Genomic DNA, 26,115 nt, shown 5'->3' with positions numbered 1-26,115 from the left:
TTGCCTCATGTCCTGATTGTGCCAAGGTCTCGCCCCTACAATCAGAAGGTACCAATCCTAGGGGGACTGAGGCAAGAGAGTTATTTCAAACAGACATTACAATTGTTCCATCATTTGGACGTCTAAAATATGTTCATGTCACAGTAGATACCTATAGTTCAGCCTTGTGGGCATCTGCCATGACATCATCGGTTGCATCAGCAACATGTCGACATTGGAGAGTGGCATTTGCTGTGTTAGGAAACCCCCAGACAATTAAGACAGACAATGGTCCAAGTTACAAAAGCCAAATTGTTAAAGCATTTCTTTCAGCCTGGAATATCAAACATTTATTTGGAATTCCTTACAATAGCACAGGACAGGCGATTGTTGAAAGAAAGCATTCTGATCTCAAACGATATATTGCCATTTTTCAAAGACAGGGGGAGTTTTCCCATTCCCACTCCCCCCACGATATTCTTTCAAAGGCCATTTATGTTTTAAATTGGAAACTCGGGTCACAAAAGTCGAATCAAGAAGTTGGGTCAACCCCTATCTTTAGACATTTTACTCAAAACAATCCTTTAAAAGAAACACACGTTTCTGTGCAAGTTTGGGACCCCTCATCAGCCACCTGGAATGGACCATGGAGATTAATAACTTGGGGTCGTGGATACGCTTGTGTCATTACAGAGGATGGAGAGCGGTGGTTGCCAGCCAAGTGGGTGCGACCCTGGCTACATGCTGAAACCAAGGAAAACAAGGAGGATGATCAAACAGCGATAGAAGAGATTGCTGACTTAGAAGCTGCACACAACATCACCAGAGACAACTGATCTGAGCTAAATGTTGAACAATATGTATTGGTTATCTGCTATTGTAATTATTTTTGTGGTGCAGGAGAATTTTGGGTGGGCTAGTGAAGACAACTTTTGGGTGAATTGGGCAAAGGAGACAAATAACCCATCCTTTTGCTTACGCTTAGCAGCAGCCACAGACCCATTTAAAACATGCCTGATAGGGTTGCCATTTGATGATCAACGCACTTTGGTAGCCTCCTTTTCATCTCTCACACATCAAGATTGTTCTACAGCAAAAAGTATAAGTCATTGTATGGCATTAATAGTTGCAAGCCTCAATGACCCTTTACCATGGGACCCTCAAGAGTTCAACCTGTTAGGAAGTAGAATGCCAAATCAGTCAGGATGTCTGATATTTGGCTCGCACAATCTGACGAATCGTCAGATAACAGATCTAACACCCTATCATTTTCCTTATTGGAGTACCTCTGATTTTTGTGCTAAAGACACGGTTTATGGTTGGAACACAAATGGTATGTGCCTTAACATTACCAAAGCCTTAAGATTGCCTAGAAATGTGTTCCTGATCTGTGGTAGAAGAGCGTGGCCTGGAATCCCAAAAGAAAGTAACGGAGGGCCATGTTACGTTGGTCACCTTTCTTTGCTAAATCCTACTTCAGAATTTATCCGAAATCATATTGCAAGTAGTGCAACTCTATTAAGAAATCGTAGAAATGTAGAAATGTTAACCTCTGATTGTAATGATGAAGTGGAACTTTGGTCTCATACAGCAAGAGTTTTTGGAGCATTGTTTCCTCCTATAGGAACAGCACATGCCTTGTCAGCCATTCAGAGATTAGCATGTTGGACAGCAAAACAAGCTAATGTTACTACTAGTGTTATTTCTCAGCTTGCAGTAGATCAAAATAGTTTGCAAAAGGCTACCCTGCAAAATAGAGCAGCTATAGATTACTTGCTTTTAGTACAAGGAAAAGGCTGTGAAGATGTAGAAGGAATGTGTTGTTTTAACTTGTCTGATCATAGTGATTCAATCCATAAAAAGGTAGACTGGCTTCAGCATCATACAGAGAAAATTACAACGAATCATAACCCCTTTGATGATTGGCTAATGTCATGGGGAATTTCAGCTTGGGCAAAAGAGTTAATCAAAACTGTAGGAATAGTATTGCTTATTGTTATTGTTTTATTATTCTTAGGACCCTGCATCTTCCGATGTCTATCCTGGCAGATGCATCGGATCGCTGCTACAGTGGTTGGGGGTGGCAGAGTCCAGAACATTGAGTTTAATAAATATCTATTTTATAGAACATTATCTCCCCCCAATTGATTTCTCCTCTCCGCTTCAATGTCATAGAGAGGGCTCTGTGACATCATCAGGACTGCTGAGTGATGCCAGAGAAGCGATTATTTATCTATATGACAGGACTCTATGACCACCTAGAAGGGATTCTGTGATGTCATGTATTAACACGTCGGTGGAGCACCTGGGTACAATGACTCTTTGGTCACCAATATGGTTAGATGGTCATAATCCACTTTATTTCGTGATGCAGAGACTTATATGCATTCTAGCAAGAGGTGTGCTCTGTGGGGGATTTTGTAGGGGCTGTTGCTTTGCAATCAATATGTAGGCGATTGGAACACAGCGGGTAAGACACCGCTCAGCCCAAGGACACTGTGTCCGCTTCGTGCTTTCTATGAAAAAAAGCAGGGTTGGCCTGAGGATGTTGCGTCCTTGTGGTACAGCTGTGCAAAGTAAAACTAAATTGTCTTGGGTTCAAATGCAAGTTCCCAGAGACTCTTATAAATTTGGTAGACCCAATGACAATTTATAGAATTTATAGAGTTTATAGAGTGTCCTCCCCTCCTCCCCCTCCTTTCCCCAAAAGACAGGGAGAGAGATAAAAGGTAGGGACACCCCAATAAATCAATCTCACTCGATTTGGAAGTTAAAAAGGGAAAAGTTTAACAATAACTTAGAAAAAAAAAGGATTGGAGGTAGGGGAGTTTACAAAGGATAAGGAAGGGAAAACAGCAAAATACAAAACAGGGATGGATACAACCCGAGTAGTGTGATGGTGTCTCTGCCTCGTGGCTGGTATGCAGTATCAGTGTGTGTGTGTATTCGTGAACGCAGGTAGGGAGAAAGAGGGCGAAAAGAGGAAGAGACAGGAGAACTCCTGTCTTTTATACCACAGGAAGTGGGGGGAGTGGGCTAACCATCACCTGGAGTGTGGCCCACCCCTGAGGAGGGGCCAAGACCCCTAGGGTCAGGTTCAGGGTCACTCCCCCAGGAGTGTTAACCCTATACATTCCACCCCTTGGTTAGACCACTTCCACCTTCCTAAGAACAGTCTTCTTCTCCAAAGATGGGAAAAGTGTCCATGGGTTAAGAGTTCGTGAAGTCCTTCTTGGTCCCCGGCTGTATCTCAAGGCGATGTGTTCCTCTGGTCCGGTGCAGGTTGCTGAGATGTGAGCAGGGCAGGAACGGAAGAAAAGTCAGTGAATCAGGAACAGTTCTTGTTGGTACTCAGGAAAAGAGTCTTTTCCCTCTGCGAAGAAAACATCAGGAACAGTCTCTTCATGTCTGGCATCAGGGGAGCAGGTGTAGATGAGATGGCTGTAGACATCCTCTGGAGGGAAATCAGGAACAGTCTCTCACTGCAGGGCATCAGTGACGAATCAGATGCAGGGTTCTGGTTGGACGCCGTGGTGTGATGCGATGCTGTAGGACTCTGGATAGCTGCTGCTGTCATGTAGGTTCTGTTGGACGCCGTGTAGTGGTGAGGGTATAACTACAAAAACAACTTGTAACCCCTTATGAACTATGATACAAGTATTGCACAACTATGATACAAGTATTGCACAACTATGATACAACTATTATACAACTATAATACAAGATAACCTGAAAGTATCTGGAACACATGGAATCAACTCTGAGATTTCAAAACCTTTTCAGCTAAAGAGAGGTTTCTCTGAGGGACACACTCGATAACACCAGTTTCCATCATCACCCAGTATGTGTGACCAGGACCCTCTGCAGATACCACCCCTTTGATGGGTTTTCCCCCACCAGAGGCAGGAGCAACCCACACAGTCTTTCCCAGTAGATTCCTTTCACAGACTACAGGAACTCCATCTCCCTCAACTATGGGCAGTAGGGCAGACTGAGCAGGACCAGCTCTGTTAACTGATCCCCTGCTGTTCACCAGCCAAGTGGCTTCTGCAAGGTGCTTCTCCCAGTTTCTGAGAGTTCCACCTCCCATAGCCTTCAGGGTGGTTTTCAGCAGGCCATTGTGTCGCTCAATCTTTCCTGCAGCCTGTGGGTAGTATGGGATGTGATAAACCCATTCTATCCCATGCTCTTTTGCCCAGTTGCTTACAAGGTGGTTCTTGAAATGGGTCCCATTGTCTGACTCAATTCTCTCTGGGGTACCGTGTCTCCACAGGATGTGGCTCTGCAGGCCCAGAATGGTGTTACGGGCAGTAGCATGAGGTACTGGGTAGGTTTCCAGCCACCCCATGCTTCCCTCCACCATGGTTAACACATACTGCTTGCCACTGCGAGACCGAGGCAGAGTGATGTAATCAATCTGCCAGGCCTCCCCATATCTGTACTTTGACCACCGTCCCCCATACCACAAAGGCTTCATGCGCTTGGCTTGCTTTATGGTGGCACAGATGTCACATTCATGGATAACCTGAGTTATGGCCTCCATGGATATGTCCACGGACCTGTCTTGGGCCCATTGGTATGTGGCATCTCTTCCTTGGTGACCAGAAGAGTCATGTGCCCACCGAGCTAAGAACAGTTCACCTTTGTGCTTCCAGTCCAGGTCAATCTGGCAGATGTGGGCAGCCTGGTCAGCTTGGTGGTTATGCTGCTGCTCTTCAGTGGCTCTGCTCTTTGGGATGTGAGCACTGATGTGTCGGATTTTAACTGGTAGTTTGTCCAGGCGTGCAGAAATGTCTTGCCAGAGATCAGCAGCCCAAATAGGCTTCCCTTTTCTCTGCCAATCATTTCTCTTCCACTCCTTCAGCCACCCCCATAAGGCATTTGCTACCATCCATGAGTCGGTGTAGATGTATAGCATTGGCCACTGCTCTCGTTCTGCAATGTCCAGGGCCAGCTGGATGGCTTTCACCTCAGCATACTGGCTGGATTCGCCTTCTCCATCTCTTGCCTCTGCAACCCTGCGTGTAGGGTTCCAGACGGCAGCCTTCCATCTTCGCTTGCTGCCTACCAGGTGGCAGGATCCATCTGTGAAGAGAGCATATGCCTTTTCCTCCTCAGGGAGGTCACTGTATGGGGGGGCTTCCTCGGCACGGGTCACTGCCTTCTCTTCTGCTGGCCTTCCAAAGTCAGTGCCCTCTGGCCAGTTGGTGATGACCTCCACAATGCCTGGACGCTCGAGAGTCCCCATCCTAGCCCTCTGAGTTATCAGAGCCATCCACTTACTCCAAGTGGCATCTGTGGCATGGTGCGGAGTCGAACCCTTCCCTTTAAACATCCAAGTCAGGACTGGAAGCCTTGGAGCTAAAAGGAGTGGTGACTCCGTCCCAATCACCTCAGAAGCAGCTCTAACTCCCTCATAGGCAGCTAGGATTTCTTTCTCTGTGGGGGTATACTTGGTCTCTGAGCCTTTGTACGCCTTGCTCCAGAACCCGAGTGGGCGGCCTCTTGTCTCATCAGGAGCTTTCTGCCATAGGCTCCAGCTAGGACCATTCTCACCGGCTGCTGTGTAGAGAATGTTCTTAATCTCTGGGCCGGTTCGAACTGGTCCCAAGGCCATGGCATGGACCACCTCTCGTTTGATCTGGTCAAATGCCACCTGCTGCTCAGGTCCCCACTCAAAGTTATTCCTCTTTCTTGTAACGTCAAAGAGGGGTTTCACAATTTGACTGTACCCGGGAATGTGCATCTTCCAAAAGCCCACAAACCCCAGGAAGGATTGTGTCTCCTTCCGGTTAGTGGGTTCCACCATAGTGGCCACTTTATTCACCACATCCATAGGGATGTGGCGTCGGCCATCCTGCCAGCGAACTCCCAGGAACTGGATCTCTCTGGCAGGCCCTTTCACTTTGTTTCTCTTAATGGCAAAACCAGCATCCAACAGGATATTAATGATCTTCTCACCCTTCTGGAAGACCTCCTCTGCTGTCTCACCCCATACAATGATGTCATCGATGTACTGCAGATGTTCCGGAGCTCCACCCTTCTCCAGTGCAGTCTGGATGATGCCATGGCAGATTGTAGGGCTGTGCTTCCACCCTTGAGGCAGCCTGTTCCAGTGGTACTGGACTCCTCTCCAGGTGAAGGCAAACTGTGGCCTACATTCTTCTGCAATGGGGATGGAGAAGAAAGCATTAGCAATGTCAATTGTGGCATACCATTTGGCCTCCTTTGTTTCCAGTTCATACTGCAGCTCCAACATATCAGGCACGGCTGCGCTGATTGGAGGAGTCACTTCGTTCAGGCCTCGGAAATCCACCGTGAGTCTCCACTCCCCTGTCTCCTTTCGCACTGGCCATATCGGGCTGTTGAAGGGCGAGTGGCTCTTGCTGATGACAAGCTGCTGCTCCAGGCGGCGAATCAGCTGCTGTATGGGTAGCAGGGAGTCTCTGTTGGTGCGGTATTGCCTGCGATGAACTACACGAGAAGCAATAGGTAACTTAACATCTTCCACCTTGTGGGTACCAACCACGGAAGGGTCATCTGACAAGCCAGGCATGATAGACAGCTGCTCTTTGTCTGCAGTCTCTACAGCTGCTATGCCAAATGCCCACTTGTTCCCCTTCGGATCTTTAAAGTACCCTTCCCGGAGAAAGTCAATCCCCAGGATGCAAGGTGCATCAGGGCCAGTTACTATGGAGTGCTTCTCCCACACATTCCCGGTGAGGCTTATCTCAGCCTGCAGCACAGTCAACTCCTGAGACCCCCCTGTGACTCCTGCAATTGTAACAGTATCTGTCCCCCTGTGGCTGGAGGGGATCAGAGTGCATTGGGCACCGGTGTCTACCAACGCTCTGTACTTCTCGGCTTCAGAAGTGCCAGGCCATTTCACAAACACGTCCCAATATACTCTGTTATCCCTGGCCTCCGCCTGGCTGGAGACAGGGCACCTCTAATTCTGAGCAGTGTGACTGCATGAGGCACATGGACCTGAGTTACTGGCTTCACCACCCCTTGAGCGAGAGCGCTGCCTGCGGGACACTGGGGCAACCCCTCTTCTGGAGGAGTTATTCCCTGTGTTTGTCCCCTGCAGTTCCCTTACCCTGGCCCATAGAGCTGAGGTGGGCTGGCCATGCCATCTATCCATGTTTTCCCCATGGTCACACAGTGTTCTCCAGAGTGACCCCCTGTGTGTACCCTGTCTGCTCTGGGCTGGTCTCCTGCGGGGAGGAGGAGGAGCACGGCGGCGTGTGTTCCTTACAGCTGAGACTTGCACCCATTCTGAAGGTGAAGAGCAGTCATCCTCTGCCTTCTGCATTTCAGAGAAAGAGGCTTTCAGCTCGTTCATTTCTTGGGTGAGGGTCTCTACAGTGGCAATTAAGGTTTTCCTCGACAAACTGTCTTCAAACTGTCTCAGGTCATTCACAAACTCCCTGATTGTGGGAAGGTTGTTGGGGTCTCTGCCCAGCAGCAGTGCTCCCAATGTGGGGGCATATGTGGAAGGGGCACACTGAGTCAGTTTCTTTAAGAGGGCTGGCTTCATGCGGACATCATCAGGGTCCGAGGGCCTCTGGTCGGCTCCATAAATTATCTCTTGAACCGCCATTTGCTTCAGGTATGAGATACCCTGTTCCATATCTGTCCATCTAAGGGGATGGAAAATCATGTCATCCTTAGTCGGGTACCTGTACCTCACAGCTATCAGAAGCCTGGCCCAAAGTGAGTGGCTACCATCGAGCCTTCCCAGCTCCTTATCCACACCTCCATCCCTCGACAAGGATCCCAGCTGCTTCGCCTCCCTGTGATCTAGGTCCACTGTTTCTGCTCCTGCATCCCAGCATTTCAAAAGCCAGGCTAAAAGGGACTGTCCGTTTGCCCTTGCATACTCCTGCCTTATGTGCCTGATTTCCTTTCTGGGCGTGGAGCTGATAAGGATCACTCCATTATCAGGTCCATTTCCAGCTGGTTGCTGTTGCTGGGGGGTGCTGGTTCCCGAAGAGGTCCCTTGCCCCGGATCGGTATCTGCGGGAGGATTTGGGTTTGATCTGGCTGGCCGCGTGGTGATGGGGGCAAGATGGATGGGGCTGGGCTGAGGGGGCAGGGTCCGGGGGGCTGCCCTGGGCGGGACCGGAGGCGGAGTTCGGGGCGGAGCCGCGCTAGGGGCGGTCTGCCCGGTCTGCCCTGTCGCCCATCCCCCGCAGCTGCAGCTGGGGCAGTGAGGACTACCCCTCCCCCTAAGCACCCTAATGGCGGCGCCCACTCGATATTTCCACGTGTCCCAGTTCACCGCTATCTTATTAATTCCCAAACCCAAATTTACACACAGTGAAATAACAGCTATCCAGTACCATTTTTCCCCCAAAATATCTGGAGCTTCTGTGCTCCAATGCATATACTCAGATTGATTCCATGTTCCAGAAACATTTCTAAACACAGTGATATTACTAACAGAATTCAGGAAATAGGCATAGACTCGGGCAGGCAAATGCTTAGAATATTCCCAGAGCATATCAATGACAATCCAGAAGACATGGTAACTTATAAACTTTAACAGCCAGCCCCACAACAGCCATGCAAATGCGTTAATGATTAAGACTTTCAGAATATCCATTTTTTAACTTCCAAATCTTCTCTGAAAGAATTCTTTCTACCTAGCCCCACGTTGAGACGCCAAATAAATTGTCTTGGGTTCAAATGCAAGTTCCCAGAGACTCTTATAAATTTGCTAGACCCAATGACAATTTATAGAATTTATAGAGTTTATAGAGTGTCCTCCCCTCCTCCCCCTCCTTTCCCCAAAAGACAGGGAGAGAGATAAAAGGTAGGGACACCCCAATAAATCAATCTCACTCGATTTGGAAGTTAAAAAGGGAAAAGTTTAACAATAACTTAGAAAAAAAAAGGATTGGAGGTAGGGGAGTTTACAAAGGATAAGGAAGGGAAAACAGCAAAATACAAAACAGGGATGGATACAACCCGAGTAGTGTGATGGTGTCTCTGCCTCGTGGCTGGTATGCAGTATCAGTGTGTGTGTGTATTCGTGAACGCAGGTAGGGAGAAAGAGGGCGAAAAGAGGAAGAGACAGGAGAACTCCTGTCTTTTATACCACAGGAAGTGGGGGGAGTGGGCTAACCATCACCTGGAGTGTGGCCCACCCCTGAGGAGGGGCCAAGACCCCTAGGGTCAGGTTCAGGGTCACTCCCCCAGGAGTGTTAACCCTATACAAAAGTAATGAATCAGTCATGAATATACCTTAGAACAAAGGATCTGCACATCTGGAAATGTAGGGTTTGATATATGAGCACACGTACTGCTTATAAAAATACCTTTTTGTATCTACTAATGATTATGCTTTAAACCACAAAAATGTATTGCATGGACCAATTAGAAATCGACATGTAATCCTGTAACAGTATAAACAGCCTTCTGATTTGTGTATTAAACGTCTTACATTTACAATCCATATTGGATTCTGTAAGTCCATTTCCTCAACTTTGGGAACAGTCAGCATGCTAACAGCGACTAACAGCGACACCCCACCCTGTGTCCTGTCTCTGTACTAGGCTGGTGGTGGACAGGTTCTATCAGTGTCCAAGCAGTGCTATTACATTTTCTGGCACCAAATGTAGCTGTTTATGGTTTTTTAACAAGCAGACTTATTTTTGTCTAGCTTCTGGTGTCTCCTGCTTGGGTTGTAAACTGCTAAGTAGGAAGAACTTGCCTGGGTGTTCATTTGGAGCATTCCCTATGCTGGGATCTGATTTGCTCAGCACTGGTGAGGCCACATCTTGAGGACTGGGTTCAGTTTTGGGGCCCTCACTCCAAGAAAGACACTGAGGGGGTGGAATAGGTCCAGAGAAGGGTAAGAGAACTGGTGAAGGGTGTGGAGAACAGGTCTGGTGAGGAGCAGCTGAAGGAGCTGGAGTTGTTTGGCCTGGAGAAATGCAGGCTCAGGGGAGACCTTCTTGCTCTCTGCAGCTCTCTGAAAGGAGTGACAGAATGGGAGGAGATGGCATCATGCTGCACCAGGGGTGCTTAGGTTGGGTATTAGAAGAAACTTCTGGACTGAAAGGGCTCTCAAAGACTGGAAGAGGCTCCCCAGGGAGGTGGTTGAATCCCCCTCCCTGCAGGCATTTCTAAGAGGCAGAGATGTGGTGCAAAGGGTCATGGTTTAGCACCAGACTTGGCAGAGGTAGGGAATGGTTGGACTTGATGGGTTTAAAGATGTTTTCCAACCAGAATAATTCTATGACTCTGTGATTGCTCTTCCTCAGAGCTGCCATTGGACTTTCTAGGTTCTGGCCTCTGTTAGGCTGCTGTGTTACTCCTGGGAAAGCAGCAAACCCCTGTGAGCATGGTACTTGCAGTGGGATCATGCTTGCTGCATGCAGTTACTGACACAGGGCTTGCTTTGGCAGGCTTCTGATGGCTGCCATGAGGGGGTGAGATTTCTCCATCAAACTGTATTTACATGGCAGAGTGGCTGGAGTGTTAAAGTGAGAGAGAACTGCAGCCTGGATTTGTTCTTCAGGGCCAAGGTGACAAGCTTGCTTTTTCAAACACAGGACAGTGCAGGTGGGTAGGGGCCTCTGGCCAGCTTTGAATCTGTCTGTCTGTCTGTCTTGGCTGGGCTGGATCACCTGGTTGCCCTGAACGTGCTGAGTATTGGCACTCAAGATGATCTTCTCCATGACCTTCCCTGGCACCAGGATGAGGCTGACACAGGGCCAGTAGCAAGCAAAGGTCTGAGCAGCGGAGCACAGTGATGTCTCCACCCTTGCTGTGCAGTCAGTTAAAGAGCTAAACCCACTGCTGCTTCTGGTTTGCAGTGGGCAGCTGGTGAGGTGCCAGGCTGCTGCTGCTGCTCTGGAGGGGAGCAGGTTGCTGCAGAAGTGGCTCAGGGAATGGCAGAATGGTTTGGGTTGGAAAGCATCTCCAAAGGTCATCCAGTCCAACCCTGCCTCCAGTAAGCAGGGTCAGCCTCAGCTAGATCAGGTGGCCCAAAGCCCTGCCAAGCTTCACCTTGAATATCTGCAGGGATGGAGCCTCAACTACTTCCCTGGGCAACCTGCTCCACACCCTCACGGCGCAGAACTTTTCCCTACCATCCAATCTCAGTCTGCTCTGCTCTGCTTTGCAGCCTTTGTCCCTTGTCCTGTCACTGCAGGCCTTTGCAAACAATCTTTCTGCATCCTTCTTGTAGACCCCTTCAGGTACTGGAGGGCTGCTGTTAGCTCTCCCCGGAGCCTTCTCTTCTCCTGGCTGACTAACCCCAGCTCCCTCAGCCTGTCAGAGCACACAGAGCAGCTGAAGTGCAGTGTAGTATCCCTGAATTAATGGTGAAACCTTTGGGCAGTGCTAGAAATAGTTTCCTTCGTTCTTAGATCATTTCACACCTCTGTGAAGCTGAGTGAAGAGATCAGAACATCTTCCTCATTCCACTAGGACACAGCAATGAGTCACTTACAGAGCCTGTAGAGTGTGTGCTGCTTGTTGTTGTCACGTTCATGTCTTGGGGGCTTTGCTTGAAAGCAACCAAAAGATCATTCCTTAACAAAAGCCCCAAAGCAAAACCCAACCAACCAGAGCCAAACCTTAATCCTTTAAAGCAGCAAAGGCAGAGACATAACCAAAGTAGCTGTTTTACTGCCAACAGTGCCAGAGATGTGGCCAGCACAGCAAAGATGATCCCAACTCCTTCAGGTTGTCAGGATCATTTTCTTTGTATCCCCAGGTCAGAAGTGCACTTCCTACAGCCATGAGAGAAGTGTAGAAGGGTGAGGGAGAATGATGGTGAAACATCTCAGGTTGTTCATCAGGCACAAGGGGAAGTGAGCAGATTCTTGTTCATGTGGTGGGTTCAGTGCCACGAGTGGCTGATGAGGGAAGAACTCGGTGGAGTTAACAATCAGAATGGTTTGGTTGGGAGGGACCTTAAAGATGAGCTAGTCCCAACCCCCTGCCTCGGGCAGGGACACCTCCCACCAGAGCAGCTTGTTCAAGACCCAATCTGGCCTTGAGCATCTCCAGGGATGGGGCATCCACAGCCTCCCTGGGCAACCCCTCCCAGTGTCTCGCCACCTTAGGGGGGACTCTTTTTTTCCTTCCAAAGCAGTCAGTACTCAGAAAGATTAGCCTGGGGGGGAGAAGTTTTGGCAGCACACTGACTTTTGTCTTCTCTCACCTTTCTGGTGCAGTTCCTGTTCCACCTGCGGCGCTCCCCATTGCTGCAGCTCTTCAATAGCAGCCTGGATGAATCCTCTTATTGCCATCACCACTTTGCTAGGCAAGAGCTCAGCCACTCTCTCACCATGATCCAGCCCCTCCCTATGCATCTTCCTCCCACAGACCTCCCGAGGTGAGTCCCTGTGTAAGAGCAAGAGCAGGATGGATGCAAAGTGAATGTTCATCAGAGCAGCTCTGTTCCAGCACAGAGACCTCAGCTCTGTATCTGTAAGCGAGGTGATTATTAAAGGAGGAGATGAGACAAGCTGTTATGTCTGCAGGAGCTTACAGCTTTGATTAGAAACAAACCCAACACAAAACCAAACACCAGCAAAACCCACCCCAAAACAGCCTCCCCAGCCCACCCTGCCAAGCCAGGAGATGGCTCTTGGCCAACCATGAAGATTAACACTCACTTCTTTGGCTTTCTTCTTCCCCAGCCAGTGCTTCTGGACAGCAGCAGCATTCTCCCTGACAGAGTCCTACTGATGGATCCTTTCTCCCAGATAGTATCTGCCTTGGTGAGGTACAGTGAAACAGGTTCTCTTTCTGTGCATTCCCTCCCTCCTGCCATGCAGCATCACTGCCAGTATCAAACACAGTGTTTGCAGAGCCCACTTAGCACAGTGGCATCATCTGCATGCTGCCAGGGTTAAGGCAATGTCCTGCTGAGCTCAGGATGTGTTCTCCACTGAGTAACATTTCTCATGGGAGCTTGGCAGTGAATGTGGTCCCATCCCATGCCTGGAAAGAGGCAGGGAACCTTGAAGCTAAGCAGAGCAGTTTGATTTCAGACGCTAGGTGTCGTTAGCAGCCACTCCTGTGCTGTGTCGCGGCTGAGCTAAGTGCTCAGCTCTGGCCCTTTCCAGACCCCAGGTGTGTGTCACTATCCAGACCTGCCTTCCCAGTGCCTCTCCAGTGGGCAGGCCTGGAGAGCTGTGTTTCAGTCTTGTCAGGCTTTGTGATGGAGCTGGAGAACAGAAATGCTGTGAGGCACAGAGCAGTTACGGGGCGAGGGTGCAGAGGCAGCTGCATTTCCCTGCTCTCTCTGGACTCTCCCTGTTCTTTGCCTTTGGCTTCTTTCCCCTCCTGTCCTTTCTAGTCCTGCTGGGGAGGGCTCTTCAACCAGTTTCTGTTGAACTGCCAGCAGGTGGGAGGAGGTGAAACAAACTCATCTTCACAGAACGGTAGGGTTGGAAGGGACCTCTGAAGGTGACCCAGTCCAGCTCCCCTGCTAAAGCAGGTTCACCTAGAGCAGCTTGCCCAGGATGGCATCCAGGTGGGTTTGGAGTCTCTCCAGAGAAGGAGACTCCACCATCTCTGTGAGCAGGCCTGGTCTGTGCTCCAGCACCCTCACAGTAAAGAAGTACTTTCTTGGGTAGAAGTGAAAGCTCCTGGGCCCTACTTTGTGTCCACTGCCTCATGTCCTATCACTGGGCAGCACTGCAGAGAGTCTGGCCCCATCCCAGTGACCCTTACTCTTCAGGTACTGATCAGATACCCTCTCACTCTTCTCTTCTCCAGGCTGAACAGCCCCAGGTCTCCCTCTCACTCTTCTCTTCCCCAGGCTGAGCAGCCCCAGGCCTCCCTCTCACTCTTCTCTTCTCCAGGCTGAGCAGCCCCAGGCCTCCCTCTCACTCTTCTCTTCCCCAGGCTGAACAGCCCCAGGCCTCCCTCTCACTCTTCTCTTCCCCAGGCTGAACAGCCCCAGGCCTCTCAGCTTCTCCTTGCAGAGAGATGCTCTCCTAACCATCTCAGTGGCTCTCTGCTGGACTCTTTCTGGCAGTTCCCTGCCTCTCTCGACCTGGGGAGCCCAGATCTGGATGCAGTACTCTGGGTGTGGCCCCAGCAGTGCAGAACAGAGGAGGACAAGAACCTCCCTCGACCTGCCAGTCACACTTGGTTTATGATCAAACATTCCACTGGAGAAATCTTTATGGGGAGGCCTTTTAGGTCTGCCCTTGGGGTTTGAATTAACTCATGTCACTGATCCTTAACAACTGCTGTTAGAAGGCCTGAGGCTGGGCATGAGTTGCATGGAACTGCAGAGTGTTAGGGCTTGGAAGGGATCTGCAGAGCTCATGGAGTGCCAGAGCAGGATGCCCTAGGGCAGGGTGCACAGGAAGGCAGCGCAGGAGACGCCGCAGAGCAGGAGGCAGCAGAGCCCTCTCTGGGCAGCCTGTTGCAGGCTCTGTCACGCTGGCAGTGAGGAAGAGTCTCCTCGTGTGGAGGCAGAACTCTTTGTGCTGGGACCTGTGTCTGTGTTGGGGCAGGCTGAAGGTGACTCTCACTGAGTAGTTCTTGCACAGACTGCTGCCAGCTTCTGTGCCAAGTGCCTGATCTTCAGTTCAGGGACATAAACCAGTTCTGGGCCTCTCGCTACCAGAAGGACACTGAGGGCCAAAGAAGGGCAGAGAGGCTGGTGAGGGGTCCAGGGAACAGGTCTGGTGAGCAGCAGCTGAGAGCTGGGCTTGTTTTGCCTGGGGAAAAGGAGGCTGAGCAGAGACCTTCTCCCTCTCTACAACTCCCTGAAAGGTTGGAGTGAGGTAGGGCTTGCTCTCCTCCCGAGTAACAAGTGGTAGGACATGAGGAAATGGCCTCAAGTTGCAGCAGGGGAGTTTTGTGTTGGATATTAGAAGAAACTTCTTCCTGGGAAGGGTTCTCAGACACTGGATTAGGCTCTCTGGGGAGCTGGTTGAATCCCTGTCCCTGGAGGGGTTCAAAACCCCACGCAGACAGAGCACTGGGGGGCATGGTTTGGTGGACATGGTGGCGTTGGCTTGGCAGTTGGACTTGACCTGAGAGGTCTTTTCCAGCCTTTATGCTTCTGTGAAGTGCCAGAGTGACACAAACCTGCATTGATTCAGGGATACTGCACTGCACTTAAGCTGCTCTGTGTGCTCCGACAGGCTGAGGGAGCTGGGGTTAGTCAGCCAGGAGAGGAGAAGGCTCCAGGGAGAGCTAACAGCAGCCCTCAGTTTATGACCCAAGGTGGTGCCTACTGAAGAAAAGGCACCATGAGCTGCCCTCTCCAGCTGCTCACAGCTTGAACTAGGACACCCAGAACAACTGTTCATGCCTCTTACGGTAGGAAGAAGCAAGGTTTTACTCTCTGGAAACAGAAAAGTCAGAGGTTTACTCACACTTCAGGATCCAGTGCAGTGCAGCTGCCGTTCATGCTGGCTTGGGTCCAGCTTGCTGAACAGGATTCCCATGTCCCATCCTGTAGAGCTGCTCCAAGCATGTCCTAGTGCTAATGGGTTTGTTCTCCTCATCCCTTGCACATCAACTTTGTGTCAGCATAACCCTCATGAATTCCCAGTGTCACAGAGGGTTAGGGGTTGGAAGTGGCCTCCAAAGGTTTGAGTCCAGCCCCCTCTGCCAGAGCAGGATTGCCCAGTGCAGGGCATGCAGGAATGCAGCCAGATGGGTCTCGAAAGCCTGCAGTGAAGGAGACTCCGCAGTCTCTCTGGGCAGCCTGGTCCAGGGCTCCAGCACCCCCACGGCAAAGAAGTTTCTCCTCATGCTGATGTGGAACCTCCTCTGCTGCAGCTTGCACTTACTGCCCCTTGTCCTCTCGTTGGACATCACTGGGCAGAGCCTGGCTCCATCCTCCCGACATGGCCACGGTGGTGCTGCGTCGAAGGTTGGAGTCAGTGGCCTTAGAGGGCTTTTCCAAGCGGAACGACCCCAGGACTCTCCAGGCACGGGAATGCTTGGGGCTGGAGGACACTGTCCCGCAGGAGGTGCGCGCCGCGGCTGCGGAGGCGGTGCAGTGGCTGCGCGTGCGGTCACAGCGCCACCTGGCGGGCCCGTGGGGGCAGTTGGGCTGTTGCCGTGGAGCCCCAGGCAAACACTGCCCGCAGCGCCCGGAGCAGCCTGCGGCTCTCGGTCTGGCCGGAAGGTGCTGCTGAGTGATGCCTCGTCCCTGAGCTGCACAGTCTGCAGTGAGCTGCGCTGTGGCCAGCATGGCAGGGAGAGTCTGTGCTGCCCTTGGCTTCCTGTTTGATGTGGCCTGCAACTTCCTGCTAGACAAGCCCTGGCTAGTGACAGAGCTGGTAGCAAGTGAGTAGAGGTTCTCCCTAGCTGCAGCAGCAAAGCTGGCTTCTGCAGGGATGGCTTCTTCTTGTCCTGAGGAACTGCCATGGTTCTTCAGCAAGGACACCAGGAAGAGACCGTAGGCATCGGCACTGGAGTCTGTCACCTCCTCCCTTTGCTGGCTCAGCCAGGACAGCTTCCACAGTGCAAATGGGGAGGGCTTCTCAGAGTCCTCCTAAAGATGCTGCTGCTGCCCCCAGAGTTCTGTAACAGTGCCCTTCTTTTGAGGGCCAGCAGCTTGCCCTGCTTTGCGGCAAGAGAAGCTCTGACTGCCTGAGCTGGCACTTCACACGCGAGGGCTTTGGCGAGGAGCTGCCAAACTCCAAGCAGTTGTGGGCTGCTCCCCACCTGAGGAGCTCTTCCTGGGCTAGTTCAGAACAGAGCTGCCATGGCCAAGGAGAGTCTGGGGGAAGCTTTCATGGGGTCACGTTTTCAGCAGCTAAGGGAATGGGTGCATGGAGGTGACTTGAGTGGCCAAGTTGTGACCAAGTTTCTCTTGGTTGGATTTCCTGGTGCAAGAGGACAAAGATCGCTGGGAGAAGCTGTGGCAAAAGAAGAAGCAGGAAGAATCTTGCCCTGCTCTTTTGTGGCTGTGCCAAATCACGGGTGCTACTGGAGGAAGGGTGGGAAAGAAAGGTGCCACCTCTTTGGGCGCTCTTGTTGTGTGGGGTTCTGCAGCCCAGGCAGGTTTCTGATAGCCTCTGGTTCCTTTTTGCTTGCCCACTGCAGATCAGCTCGTCGGTGCATTTGGAGAAGCCTGTCCTTCGGTGAGTGTGCAAGTCCCCTTCTGCTGCCAGGGAGCTGAAGAGCGGTGGGGCAGGCTGGGAGCTTGGGTGGAGAATGACTGGAACAGGGGTCCTCAGGCATTTTAAACAGGGGGCCGCTCACTGCCCCTCAGAGACTGTCGGCTCGGGGGCTGGACTATAGCTGGGTTCCAGCCCAGCAGCGTTGGGGCTGGGCTATAGCTGGGTTCCAGCCCAGCAGCGTTGGGGGCTGGGCTATAGCTGGGTTCCAGCCCAGCAGCGTTGGGGGCTGGACTATACCTGGGTTCCAGCCCAGTCCCGCGGGTGCCTGTGCGGCCGGTGAGCAGATTCGGCGTCAGGGAGCGGCTGCTTGGTTCCCCCCAGCCCCCGGCGCAGGCTGGGGGAGGTTCGGTAACTACCGGCGGCCCGGACTGAGGCCCCTCGGGAGCCGTTACCGGCCCGCAGGCCATAGCTTGAAGACCCCTGGTCTAGGGTGTCCTTGCCTCCTTGGGCCAGAGGAGCAGCCTCTTGCATCATTGCCCTTCCAAAGCTGGGCGCTGGCGCTGAGTCTCTGCTGGCTCCAGCAGGCTCTGTGTGTGTGTGCAGCTCTGTGACAGCGGCTCCAGGACAGGCAGGGACGAGCAGCCATCAGCGCAGCCATGCGGTGAGCCCCAGGCCCGAAGATGAGGTCTCCCTTTTTGCTGCAGGCTGCACTCTCCCTACAGAGAAAGTGCAGCCTGTGCTAAGTTAGGGACTGGTCCAGGGCAGGCTGGTGAGGAAGAAACAGCTCCTAGGCAGGGAAGATCAGCACTGGGGTGGAACCAGGCAAGCACAGGTGAAAAAGAAAGACCCAAGCAGCCTTTGCCTCCTCTGCCAAACTCCAGACAGTGGTGAGGAGGCTTTGCCCTTGGCCATGTGTTTGCTCACCCAACCAGTGAAGGCACCTGGAGCTTCATGAGGTGCTACCGGTTCAGGAGGCACCGTGCTAAAGCCGTTCCCCAGTAGCCTGCTGGGACTTGCAGAGGTCTACTCCAGCTTTCCATTGGTGACACAAGGCAGAGTGAGGCTGGGAATGGTTTAGCTGTCCTTAGCCAGGATGAGAAGCACCCAGGTGAAGTGCCAAAGCAGCATGGTGAGTGCCATTCACACTTCTGTCTGTCCACAGAACACAGGAGCAGAACCCATGCCATGCCCCTGTCTCTCTGAGGAAGAGGAGACAGCCATTGAGGAGAAGGCAGCCAGTGGTGGATCTGGAGCAGTGCTGGTGCTCCAGCCTGAATGGACACAGTCAGTAAGTCCTGGCTTTGGTCATCTCTGCTCGGGGTCAGCATGTTTCTGATCAGACAGCTCTTGGATGAAGACTTCCAAGGCTGGAGTCCTCCCATGCCTTATGTGCCCAGCGTGCCTTAGAGCTTAGGCTTGTAGGACCAGGGGCGTGTCTGGATTGCTTCCTGGTGTCTGAGCAGACTACATGAGAGTGTGATCACCAAACCTCCCAAGGGTAGTGACTGCCACTCGTGCTTCTGTCCACAGTGCACACAACCAGGAGCAGGACCCCTGTTAGCCCCATGCGCTTCTAATGGTGAGGATGACCATGAAGAGCGTGACGAAGATGACGATGGATATGGCTGTGAGGATGAGATGGAGGAGAACGGAGATGAAGGCAAGGATCTTACAGTTGAAGAGCAGAAGGGATACAAGGCTGAAGACCAGGGTGCTGAGAACTGGGAAGATGAGTATGAGCCTCAGCCTGTGATGGTGCCAGCCAAGAACAGCCAGTGGGTAAGTGCAGCTCTGCGGCTGGCGCTACTCAGGGCAGCATGTCTGTGTGTGGAGAGCTCTTGGGTGAAGGATCTGAGCGCTCAGTGAGCACCTTAGCCCACACCCTGCACCTTTCCATGCCTGAAGTTGGGTGAGAAAGAGCTCCACAGCTCTGAATTGTAACGATAAGGGAGTCAGCATCTTCCCAAAGGCCTGCATTTGAAAGGTAGGCTGTGGGGCATCTCTCCAAGCCACCTTTCTGAGGCAGAGCATTTGCTTGTCCCAGGTTGCCATCTGGTCATTCTTCTGCGAGCCATCAGGGCAGCAGAGAAGCACAAGCAGGGGCATCATGGAGAAACTGAGTAAGTGTTCTGGACTTCAGCTCTGGTCAAGCAGTGTTCTGAGGGGCTGGCTCAGGAGGCCATGTACCACATGTTCCTCATCTGAGTGTCAAGAGTACCTCAGGGCTCCCTATGCAAGCTGTGACTGTGCTCAGAGGAAGCCAGAGGGCACTGTGGGTGTTGCTCCTGCCTCTGAGGGCAGCTGTGCCTGGGCTGGGTTTGGCTGAGCTCCCTCCCATGCCAAAGGCCCAAGCAGAGATTGGCTCTGGGTGAGCAGAAAGCTGTGAGCTCATCTGTTGCAGTTCTAAGCAAGGAACTTGGGTTTTCTTCCTTCCAGGGGACGTTGTGAGTGGGGAAGACCCTGAGGATAAATACTTAGAATTGCAGGAACTCGGCCAAGGGTAAGTCCCACCACAGGTCCTTAGACAGAACCAAGGGTCAGGGCTTTTGTGGTGTGCTGTGAAGGGTGAAGCTGGGCAAGCTGCAGACATCTTCAGACACTGGGGCTGGGCTCTGCTGTCTCTCAGTCCTGCTTGGAATTTCTGACTGTGGTCAGAAGGCATCGTCAAGGACAACTTGATGCTGGCAATGCCTGTCTGCAGCAGGCAGCAGGACCCAGAAGTTCTGGTGTCCCTCCAGGGTTTGGCACCTGTTTAGCTGCTTTTTTAGGAGGAAACATTTTGGGATGTCTCAGAAGAAGGAAGCAAAAGCACAGCTGCCTGAGAGAGCAGCTTGCGACGTGGGGGCTGTCGGAGACGCAAGGGTTCTGCAGGAGATGTCTTTGTGCAGGGCAGAGGGCTGGTGGGCTGCTGCCTTGCGTGCTGCTGGGTTGCTGCCTTGCGTGCTGCTGGGTGGACATAGGAGGTCTCTAAGCACTGCAGGCCGCAGACATCTCCTGTCTGGGCTCACTTTCCCTGCCAGAGAGCAAAGCCCTGCTCATTGCTCTGCTGCTGTTCTGTTTGCAGGGCGTCAGGAACAGTGTATCGGGCTATTGAGGTGTCCAGAGGACAGGAGGTGAGTGTCAGGAGTCCCAGCAGAGCTTGCAGCTCTGCACAGCTTCCTCTGGGGTGCTGGCTGGCCACAGGGCTTCCAGGTCACCACTGCACCTTGGCTGTAGATGCTGCTTCTCTGAAGCACAGAGCAGTGTCAGCTGGCAAACTCCAGCCTCTGCTCTCTTCACCTTCTCAGGGAGGCTCCCTAAGGGCTGTGCTGTTGCATGCTGAAGGAGCTGAAACTTCCTGGGCTTCCCCTTTCCAGCAACCTTCGCACACAGCTGTGCCTGGGAAGGGGTCTGCAAGTGCCAGGGGCAGATCCTGGTCTCTCTGGGGCCAGCTAGAACCTAGGTGCTGTCTGTGCATGGGCTGAGTGGGGCACTCCTGTGGCAGGCGAGTTCCTCAGCTCCCTGCAGTGCAGCCCTTTAGGACTGCTCTGAGGCTGAGGTGCTAAGTGAGGTCCAGCTGAGGAGAATGCAGGGCCAGACAGTGTTGGGAGAGATCTATGGCTGCACATCTGAAGAGCATTTGTAGAGGTTTACAAGGCCAAATGTAGGTGGCCTTATGTCCTGTAGCTAGCAGCCAAGGCAGCAGAGAACCAGGAGGTTGTGAAGCAAGGTCCTGAGCTCCCGTGGCCAATACCAGGCCAGTCTGGCACAGCTCGGCCGTGGCGCTCCAGTGGCACTCGCTGTGTGTTCCTTCTGAGCTGCTGCAACAGGCTGCTCCCCTTCCTGCTTTGCCATGCCACTGCAGGTGGCTATCAAGCACATTAACACCCAGAAAGAGGCAGAGGTGGTTCTCCTGAATGAAATCAGCTTCATCAAGGGCAACAAGAGCCCAAACCTTGTCAACTGCTTAGACAGGTGAGGAGCTGTGTTACCACATCAGTGGTGGTCCCCATCCTGCCAGGCAGTTTACAGATGAGTTCACTGGTGCTGATCTCCTCTGCCATTGCTTTCTTCTCAGCTACATGGCGGGTGAGGAGCTGCTGATTGGGATGGAGTACCTGGATGGAGGGTCCTTGGCCGATGTTGTCCTGGAGCTGTGGATATAGGAAGAGCAGACAGCAGCCATCTGTAGGGAGGTGAGGGACCCGCGGGGTGATGTGCACAGGAGGGTGGTTGGCAGCAAGTGGTGAGAACATGAGCCATGTCCTCTCGAGAGGCTTCTGTTCCTCCTTTGCTTTTACAAGACGCAGAGGAAAGGACATCTGAAGTGCCCTGCCTGTCAGCAGCACTGCACTTCTTGCTCTCAGCTGCTCCACTCCTCTATCCTCTTACGGTGCTCTCTTGGTCGTGGCAGTTTTGCTCTTCCCAGCCTTCCCAGAGCACCAGGCTCTTTCAAGTCTGCTGTAGAGCCCAACCACCCAGTCTGTGTCATGCAGCCTCCCACCCAACGTGATGCCCTTCATGCTGAAGGAAGGGACTTGCCTGCTTGGGCAAAACAGGGTCTGTCAGCTGGCTGGAGGTAGCAGAGCTGCAGCAGCAGATGCTGTGCTGCCTTGCTTTCAGGGGAGAGTCTGCAGCAATGGACATTTCTCTTGCACAAGCTGCTGTGCCTTCCTTTAGAAGGTTGTTGCTGTGCAAGTGCTGGAGCAGCCAGCTGTGCCTCTTGACAACACAGTCTTCTGGCACTGCTCACAAGTCCTCTAGAACTGCAACCCCTCAGAGCCATTTCCTTTCTGCACCAATGGAATCAGGTCCTTCCTTCTGACCCTTGTGTTTCTCTTTGCTCTGTCAGTGTCTGCAGGGCCTGGACTTCCTGCACTCCAACAGCATCGTCCACCGTGACATCAAAAGCTACAACATCCTGCTGGGCATGGACGGGGCCGTCAAAGTGGGTAGGTGTCCCTGGGCAGGGGCAGTGTTTGCAGGGCTGCTGTGGGGCTGCTCTTGCCTGACTGGCAGTTACCCAAAAGTGGTGCCTGTGCTCATGGCCTGAGCTCTGCTGCAAGCTGAGAGGGCAGCTCCAGCCAGCAGAGAAGGGTGGAGAGGAAGGAGGTGCCCAGAGCTGCTTGGTGCCTGGCTCCATCATCCTAGCTGCTTTAACAAGCTTGTTTCTCTCCTCAGCTGACTTTGGACTCTGTGTTCAGCTCACCTCCGAGAACAGCAAGATGAGGGAGTGCGTTGGGACCCCTCACTGGATGGCGCCAGAGGTGGTTAAGAGGGAGCCTTATGGTCCCAAGGTGGACATTTGGTCCCTTGGGATCACTGCCATCGAGATGGCAGAAGGAGAACCACCTTACGGCCATGAACAATACAGCAGGGTAAGGTGCACCCAAGCAGCTGCCACTGCTGTGTCTGCTCTGAGATAAGATCTTGGTCACAGCAGCTGGAACTGGTCCCCCCAAGGCCTGCTTCTGCCAATGGCACTGGAGCACAGCAGCAGCAGCAGCAGCAGTGTGCAGCTTGCGTTCCATTAGGAGAGGACCCTCGGAGCAGAGGCGACACAGAGGCAGATGAAAATGTGCCAGCCTGGACACTTGCCCTGGGGATTGGAACTCTCTTGGGCTGTGTCTTGAGAGATTTCCAAGGGCAGGTGTCTCCAACTGGGGAGCTTTCAAGTGAAGTCTCCCAAGCCTAGTTCCAGGCAAGGGAGTCTTCCCAAACTGCCAGCAGTGCCCATGGCTCGCTCCTCAGCACAGGGCTAGGATTGCTCATGGCTCTGATCAGACCTGGTGACCATTTGTATCCAGTGGAGAGCAGGACATTGGAGCACCTTTGCTTGGTGGCAGTCAAATCTGCTGCTGTAGTTCATAGTGAGTGGGTCAGCCACAGCAGCCACCTGTCAAGGCCAGGCCATTTTGATGCTGGTATGCCTGTGGCTGCACCAGGGGCTCTTTGTTGGTTTGGCAATATCACCTCTGACCCTCTGCCAGAGAAGAAACTGCCTCTGGAAACTGGAGCTCAGAAAGCAAAGAGGGGGCTGTGTGAACATTGGTGGGGACGAGAGAAAGAGACCAAGTCCTGTCTTTGCTTCTTCTGCAGGTGGGAACCCTGATAGCCACCAAGGGGACCCCAGGGCTGCAGAACCCAGGGCAGCTGTCAGCTGAGCTGCTGGACTTCCTGCAGCACTGCCTGGAGGTGGATGTGCAGAGGAGATGGTCTGCCAAGGAGCTTTTGGAGGTAAAATGCAAAGGGCTGCAAGGGAAGAAGCTGCAGCAGGAAGGGGTTTTCTCCCGGGCTCAACTTCGAGGCCCCTCCAGAGGCTGCTCACATTGGTGGCAACCTTGGTGCTGCTCAAGCGAAGAATAAGCAGAGTGCCAGAGTGGTTTGAGTGGGAAGGCACCGCTGCAGGTCGTCTAGGCCAAGGGCCCTGCAGGGAGCAGCCCATCCTCCACTGGAGCAGGCTGCTCAGAGCCCTACCGTGCTGCAAGCCAGGGCTGTGTCCGTCGCTGCTCTGCCCTGTGTCTGCTGCTCTGCTCCTGGTGCTGCAAACCTGCGCCTGGCTGGCCTGCAGAGCAGCAGCTGGGCCTGGACACCACTAGGCTCAGCATTTCCTAGAGGCACTGGGGCTGCCTCAGGAATGGCTTGAGCCTGGGAGGAGCTGAGGCTGGGAAGTAATGGTCCATGCTTGTTCTTCTCCTGGCCAGCACCCGTTTGTGACCGCAGCCGGACCTGTGTCCTGCCTGGTTCCTCTGATGGCGGCAGCCAAGGAGGCCAGGCAGGCCAGGCAGTAGAGCCTGAGGCCAGCCTGCTGGGACGTCTGGGAGCAGGGCTGGCAAAAGCTTTGAGGCCAGGACGTAGGAAATAGACTGTCAGAGGTGCTGACCTGTGATAGTCTATTTCCTATGTCCAGACATGCAAATACCATTTTAATGAGAAGCAGAATTCCTTCATTGCACAGACAAGCAGAGGGCAGCAGCCTGTGTGCTCTGGCGGCCGTGGAAGGCTGCCAGGGCCAGGGCTGATGAAGCAGCCTTTAGCAAAGCTCCATTTGTCCCACTGAAGCAGGCTACACAAACAGCCCAGCAGAGGAGGAAGCCTGGAGAAGCCTCAGCTGGTGCCCGTGGTTGTGGCTTTCTCTGACAGAGAAGAGACTACTCCTGGAGCCTGGACCTTAGAAAGAAAGGGCTCTGTGTGAGCGTTGGTGGGGAGGAGAGAAAGAGACCCAATCTTGTGTTTGCTTTTTCTCTAGAGGAGAAACCTGACCACCAATGGGACCTCAGAGCTGCCAAGCCAGGGCAGCTGTTGCCTGAGCTGCTGGATTTCCTGGGCAAGCTGTTACAGTTCCTGACCACTCTTAACGGCGTAGCAGGTTTAGAACCAAAGCAGAGCCTTAGCTCTGAACTGCAAACAAGAGAGAGGAACTTTCTGCCTGCTCTTTTGAACGTGGAGTAAATGAGCAGGGCATTTGCTGTAGAAGGAAAAGAATGATCAATTCTCTGTCGCTCCTTGCTTTGCTGATTGGTACAAACAGCCAAGATCTAAACAGCTTCTCAGTCTGTGTCCCCTTCTTCTGCCTTCCAGCTTCCACCTCCTCCACTGCTGCTCCGTGCGTGGCTGAACGCTGACCCCGGCTGAAGCGACAGACAACCAGCAAGATCTCGCCTGTCAGCACTCTGAGGGGAGAGAAGAAGGTGGCGTTGGCCCCTTTGGGAGCTCCTTTGTCCAGGGGAGAGGATCTGATTTCTGTGCTATTTCTAAGTTGTCAATAGTTGTCTGTGATTGTGAATACTTGTTTCTATAGGTGTTTGTGAATGTAGCTTGCTGCACAATGCAGTTTGATCTTATTGCCATGCTGTCTGAGCTGCTCTGCTGATTTCGGGTTTATTTAGGGGGGAATTTCTCAACCCATCCCAAACAGCAATGAAATTTTGCCTCACCTTCAACCTAAACCTGACCTGGCCCATCTTGAGGCCATTTCTGCTCATCTTGCTGTTAGCTCCTTGGAAAAGTCACCACTGGCCTCACTGCAACCACCTTTTATATAGCTGTAGAGAGCTATGAGGGCTCCTCTTAGCCCCCTTTTCTTCAAGCTAAACAACCCCAGCTTCCTCATCCTCTCCTCATAAGTGATGCTCTCCAAATCCCTCACCAGAAAGCAGACAGATAGGAACTTGTGTTCTTCATTTTAGCCCAAGTCTTGTTTCACCTTTGAGCTGTGTGCTAGAAGATGTGGGACAGAAGACTGAGGTGTGCTAGAGAGGCTGGTCCAAGTATGTGCCCAGGTGAGGAAGGAAGCACAGTGTGACTGAGGACAAGACACAGCTTTTACTTCATGCCTGCCTACTCCAGCGCAGCAATGCAGGTAGTGATCAGAACAGCACTGCTCCTAATGGCTCTGGCAGCTAACACACATCAGCCTCAGAAGAGCTTTGTTTTCTGACAGTGCCATGGATTTAAAGAGGCAGGGAATATTTACCTGCCTGTTAGGCTCATCATTAGGATTCCAAGTGCAGAGCCACTCTGACTCCAACTGATCAAGACAAGGTTTGTTTATTCATGTTGCAGGGATGTTGGCAGATCAGTTTTCACAAACCTGCTTCATCATTTAAGGCCTCTCTGCTTGGATTTGGTTTGGCTTCTCAATGCTTATCTCTAAAAAGCTCTTTCCATTACCCTTAAATAAGTGTTAAGTTCATATTTGCTCTTAGGAACACACTCACTTCATTCACGGGTACAGGCATGCTGCTTTCTTTGGGACACAGAGGGGAGACCTTGTTGCTCTCTGCAGGTGACAGAACAAGAGGAAATAGCCTAAAATGATGCCAGAGGACAGGACAATATTGACAATACTTTTGCTGCAAGAGAGGTCAGGCACTGGAACAGGCTGCCCAGGGAGGTGGTGGAGTCATCCCCCCCCAGAAGTCTTCAAGAACCATGTGGACATGGCACTTGGTGACATGGTTGAAAGGCCATGGAGGTGTTGATTTGAAGGTTGGATTTAATGATTTGTGCATCCATAGAATGATCTGGGTTGGAAGGTACCTCAAAAATTCATCCAGTTCCAACCCCATTACCATGGGCAGGGACACCT

General features: G+C 52.3%; 1 protein-coding gene and 1 long non-coding RNA gene across 2 annotated transcripts; one reads left to right on the top strand and one right to left on the bottom strand.

Annotated features, from left to right (window-relative positions):
• Positions 1–11,703: 11,703 nt before the first annotated feature.
• Positions 11,704–12,638, bottom strand: LOC135174418 (uncharacterized). The gene is made up of 3 exons (XR_010301888.1): positions 12,618–12,638; positions 12,161–12,224; positions 11,704–11,726 (listed from the first exon to the last, which is right to left on the bottom strand). It is a non-coding gene; the product is annotated as an uncharacterized LOC135174418 (long non-coding RNA).
• A 3,183-nt stretch (positions 12,639–15,821) lies between these two features.
• LOC135174393 (serine/threonine-protein kinase PAK 3-like) lies at positions 15,822–22,450 on the top strand. Its single transcript, XM_064141671.1, is given in 10 exon segments — positions 15,822–16,011; positions 17,029–17,066; positions 18,576–18,824; positions 19,090–19,165; positions 19,482–19,545; positions 20,110–20,158; positions 20,890–20,999; positions 21,103–21,220; positions 21,877–21,976; positions 22,206–22,450. Coding segments are annotated over 10 exon segments (1,239 nt in total).
• The last annotated feature ends 3,665 nt before the right edge of the window (positions 22,451–26,115 follow it).

Source organism: Pogoniulus pusillus, unplaced genomic scaffold, assembly GCF_015220805.1.
Source record: "Pogoniulus pusillus isolate bPogPus1 unplaced genomic scaffold, bPogPus1.pri scaffold_63_arrow_ctg1, whole genome shotgun sequence".
NCBI classification, from domain to species: Eukaryota; Metazoa; Chordata; class Aves; order Piciformes; family Lybiidae; genus Pogoniulus; species Pogoniulus pusillus.
Note: the sequence above shows the minus strand (reverse complement) of the source record. Positions and strands in the feature narration are given on the sequence as shown.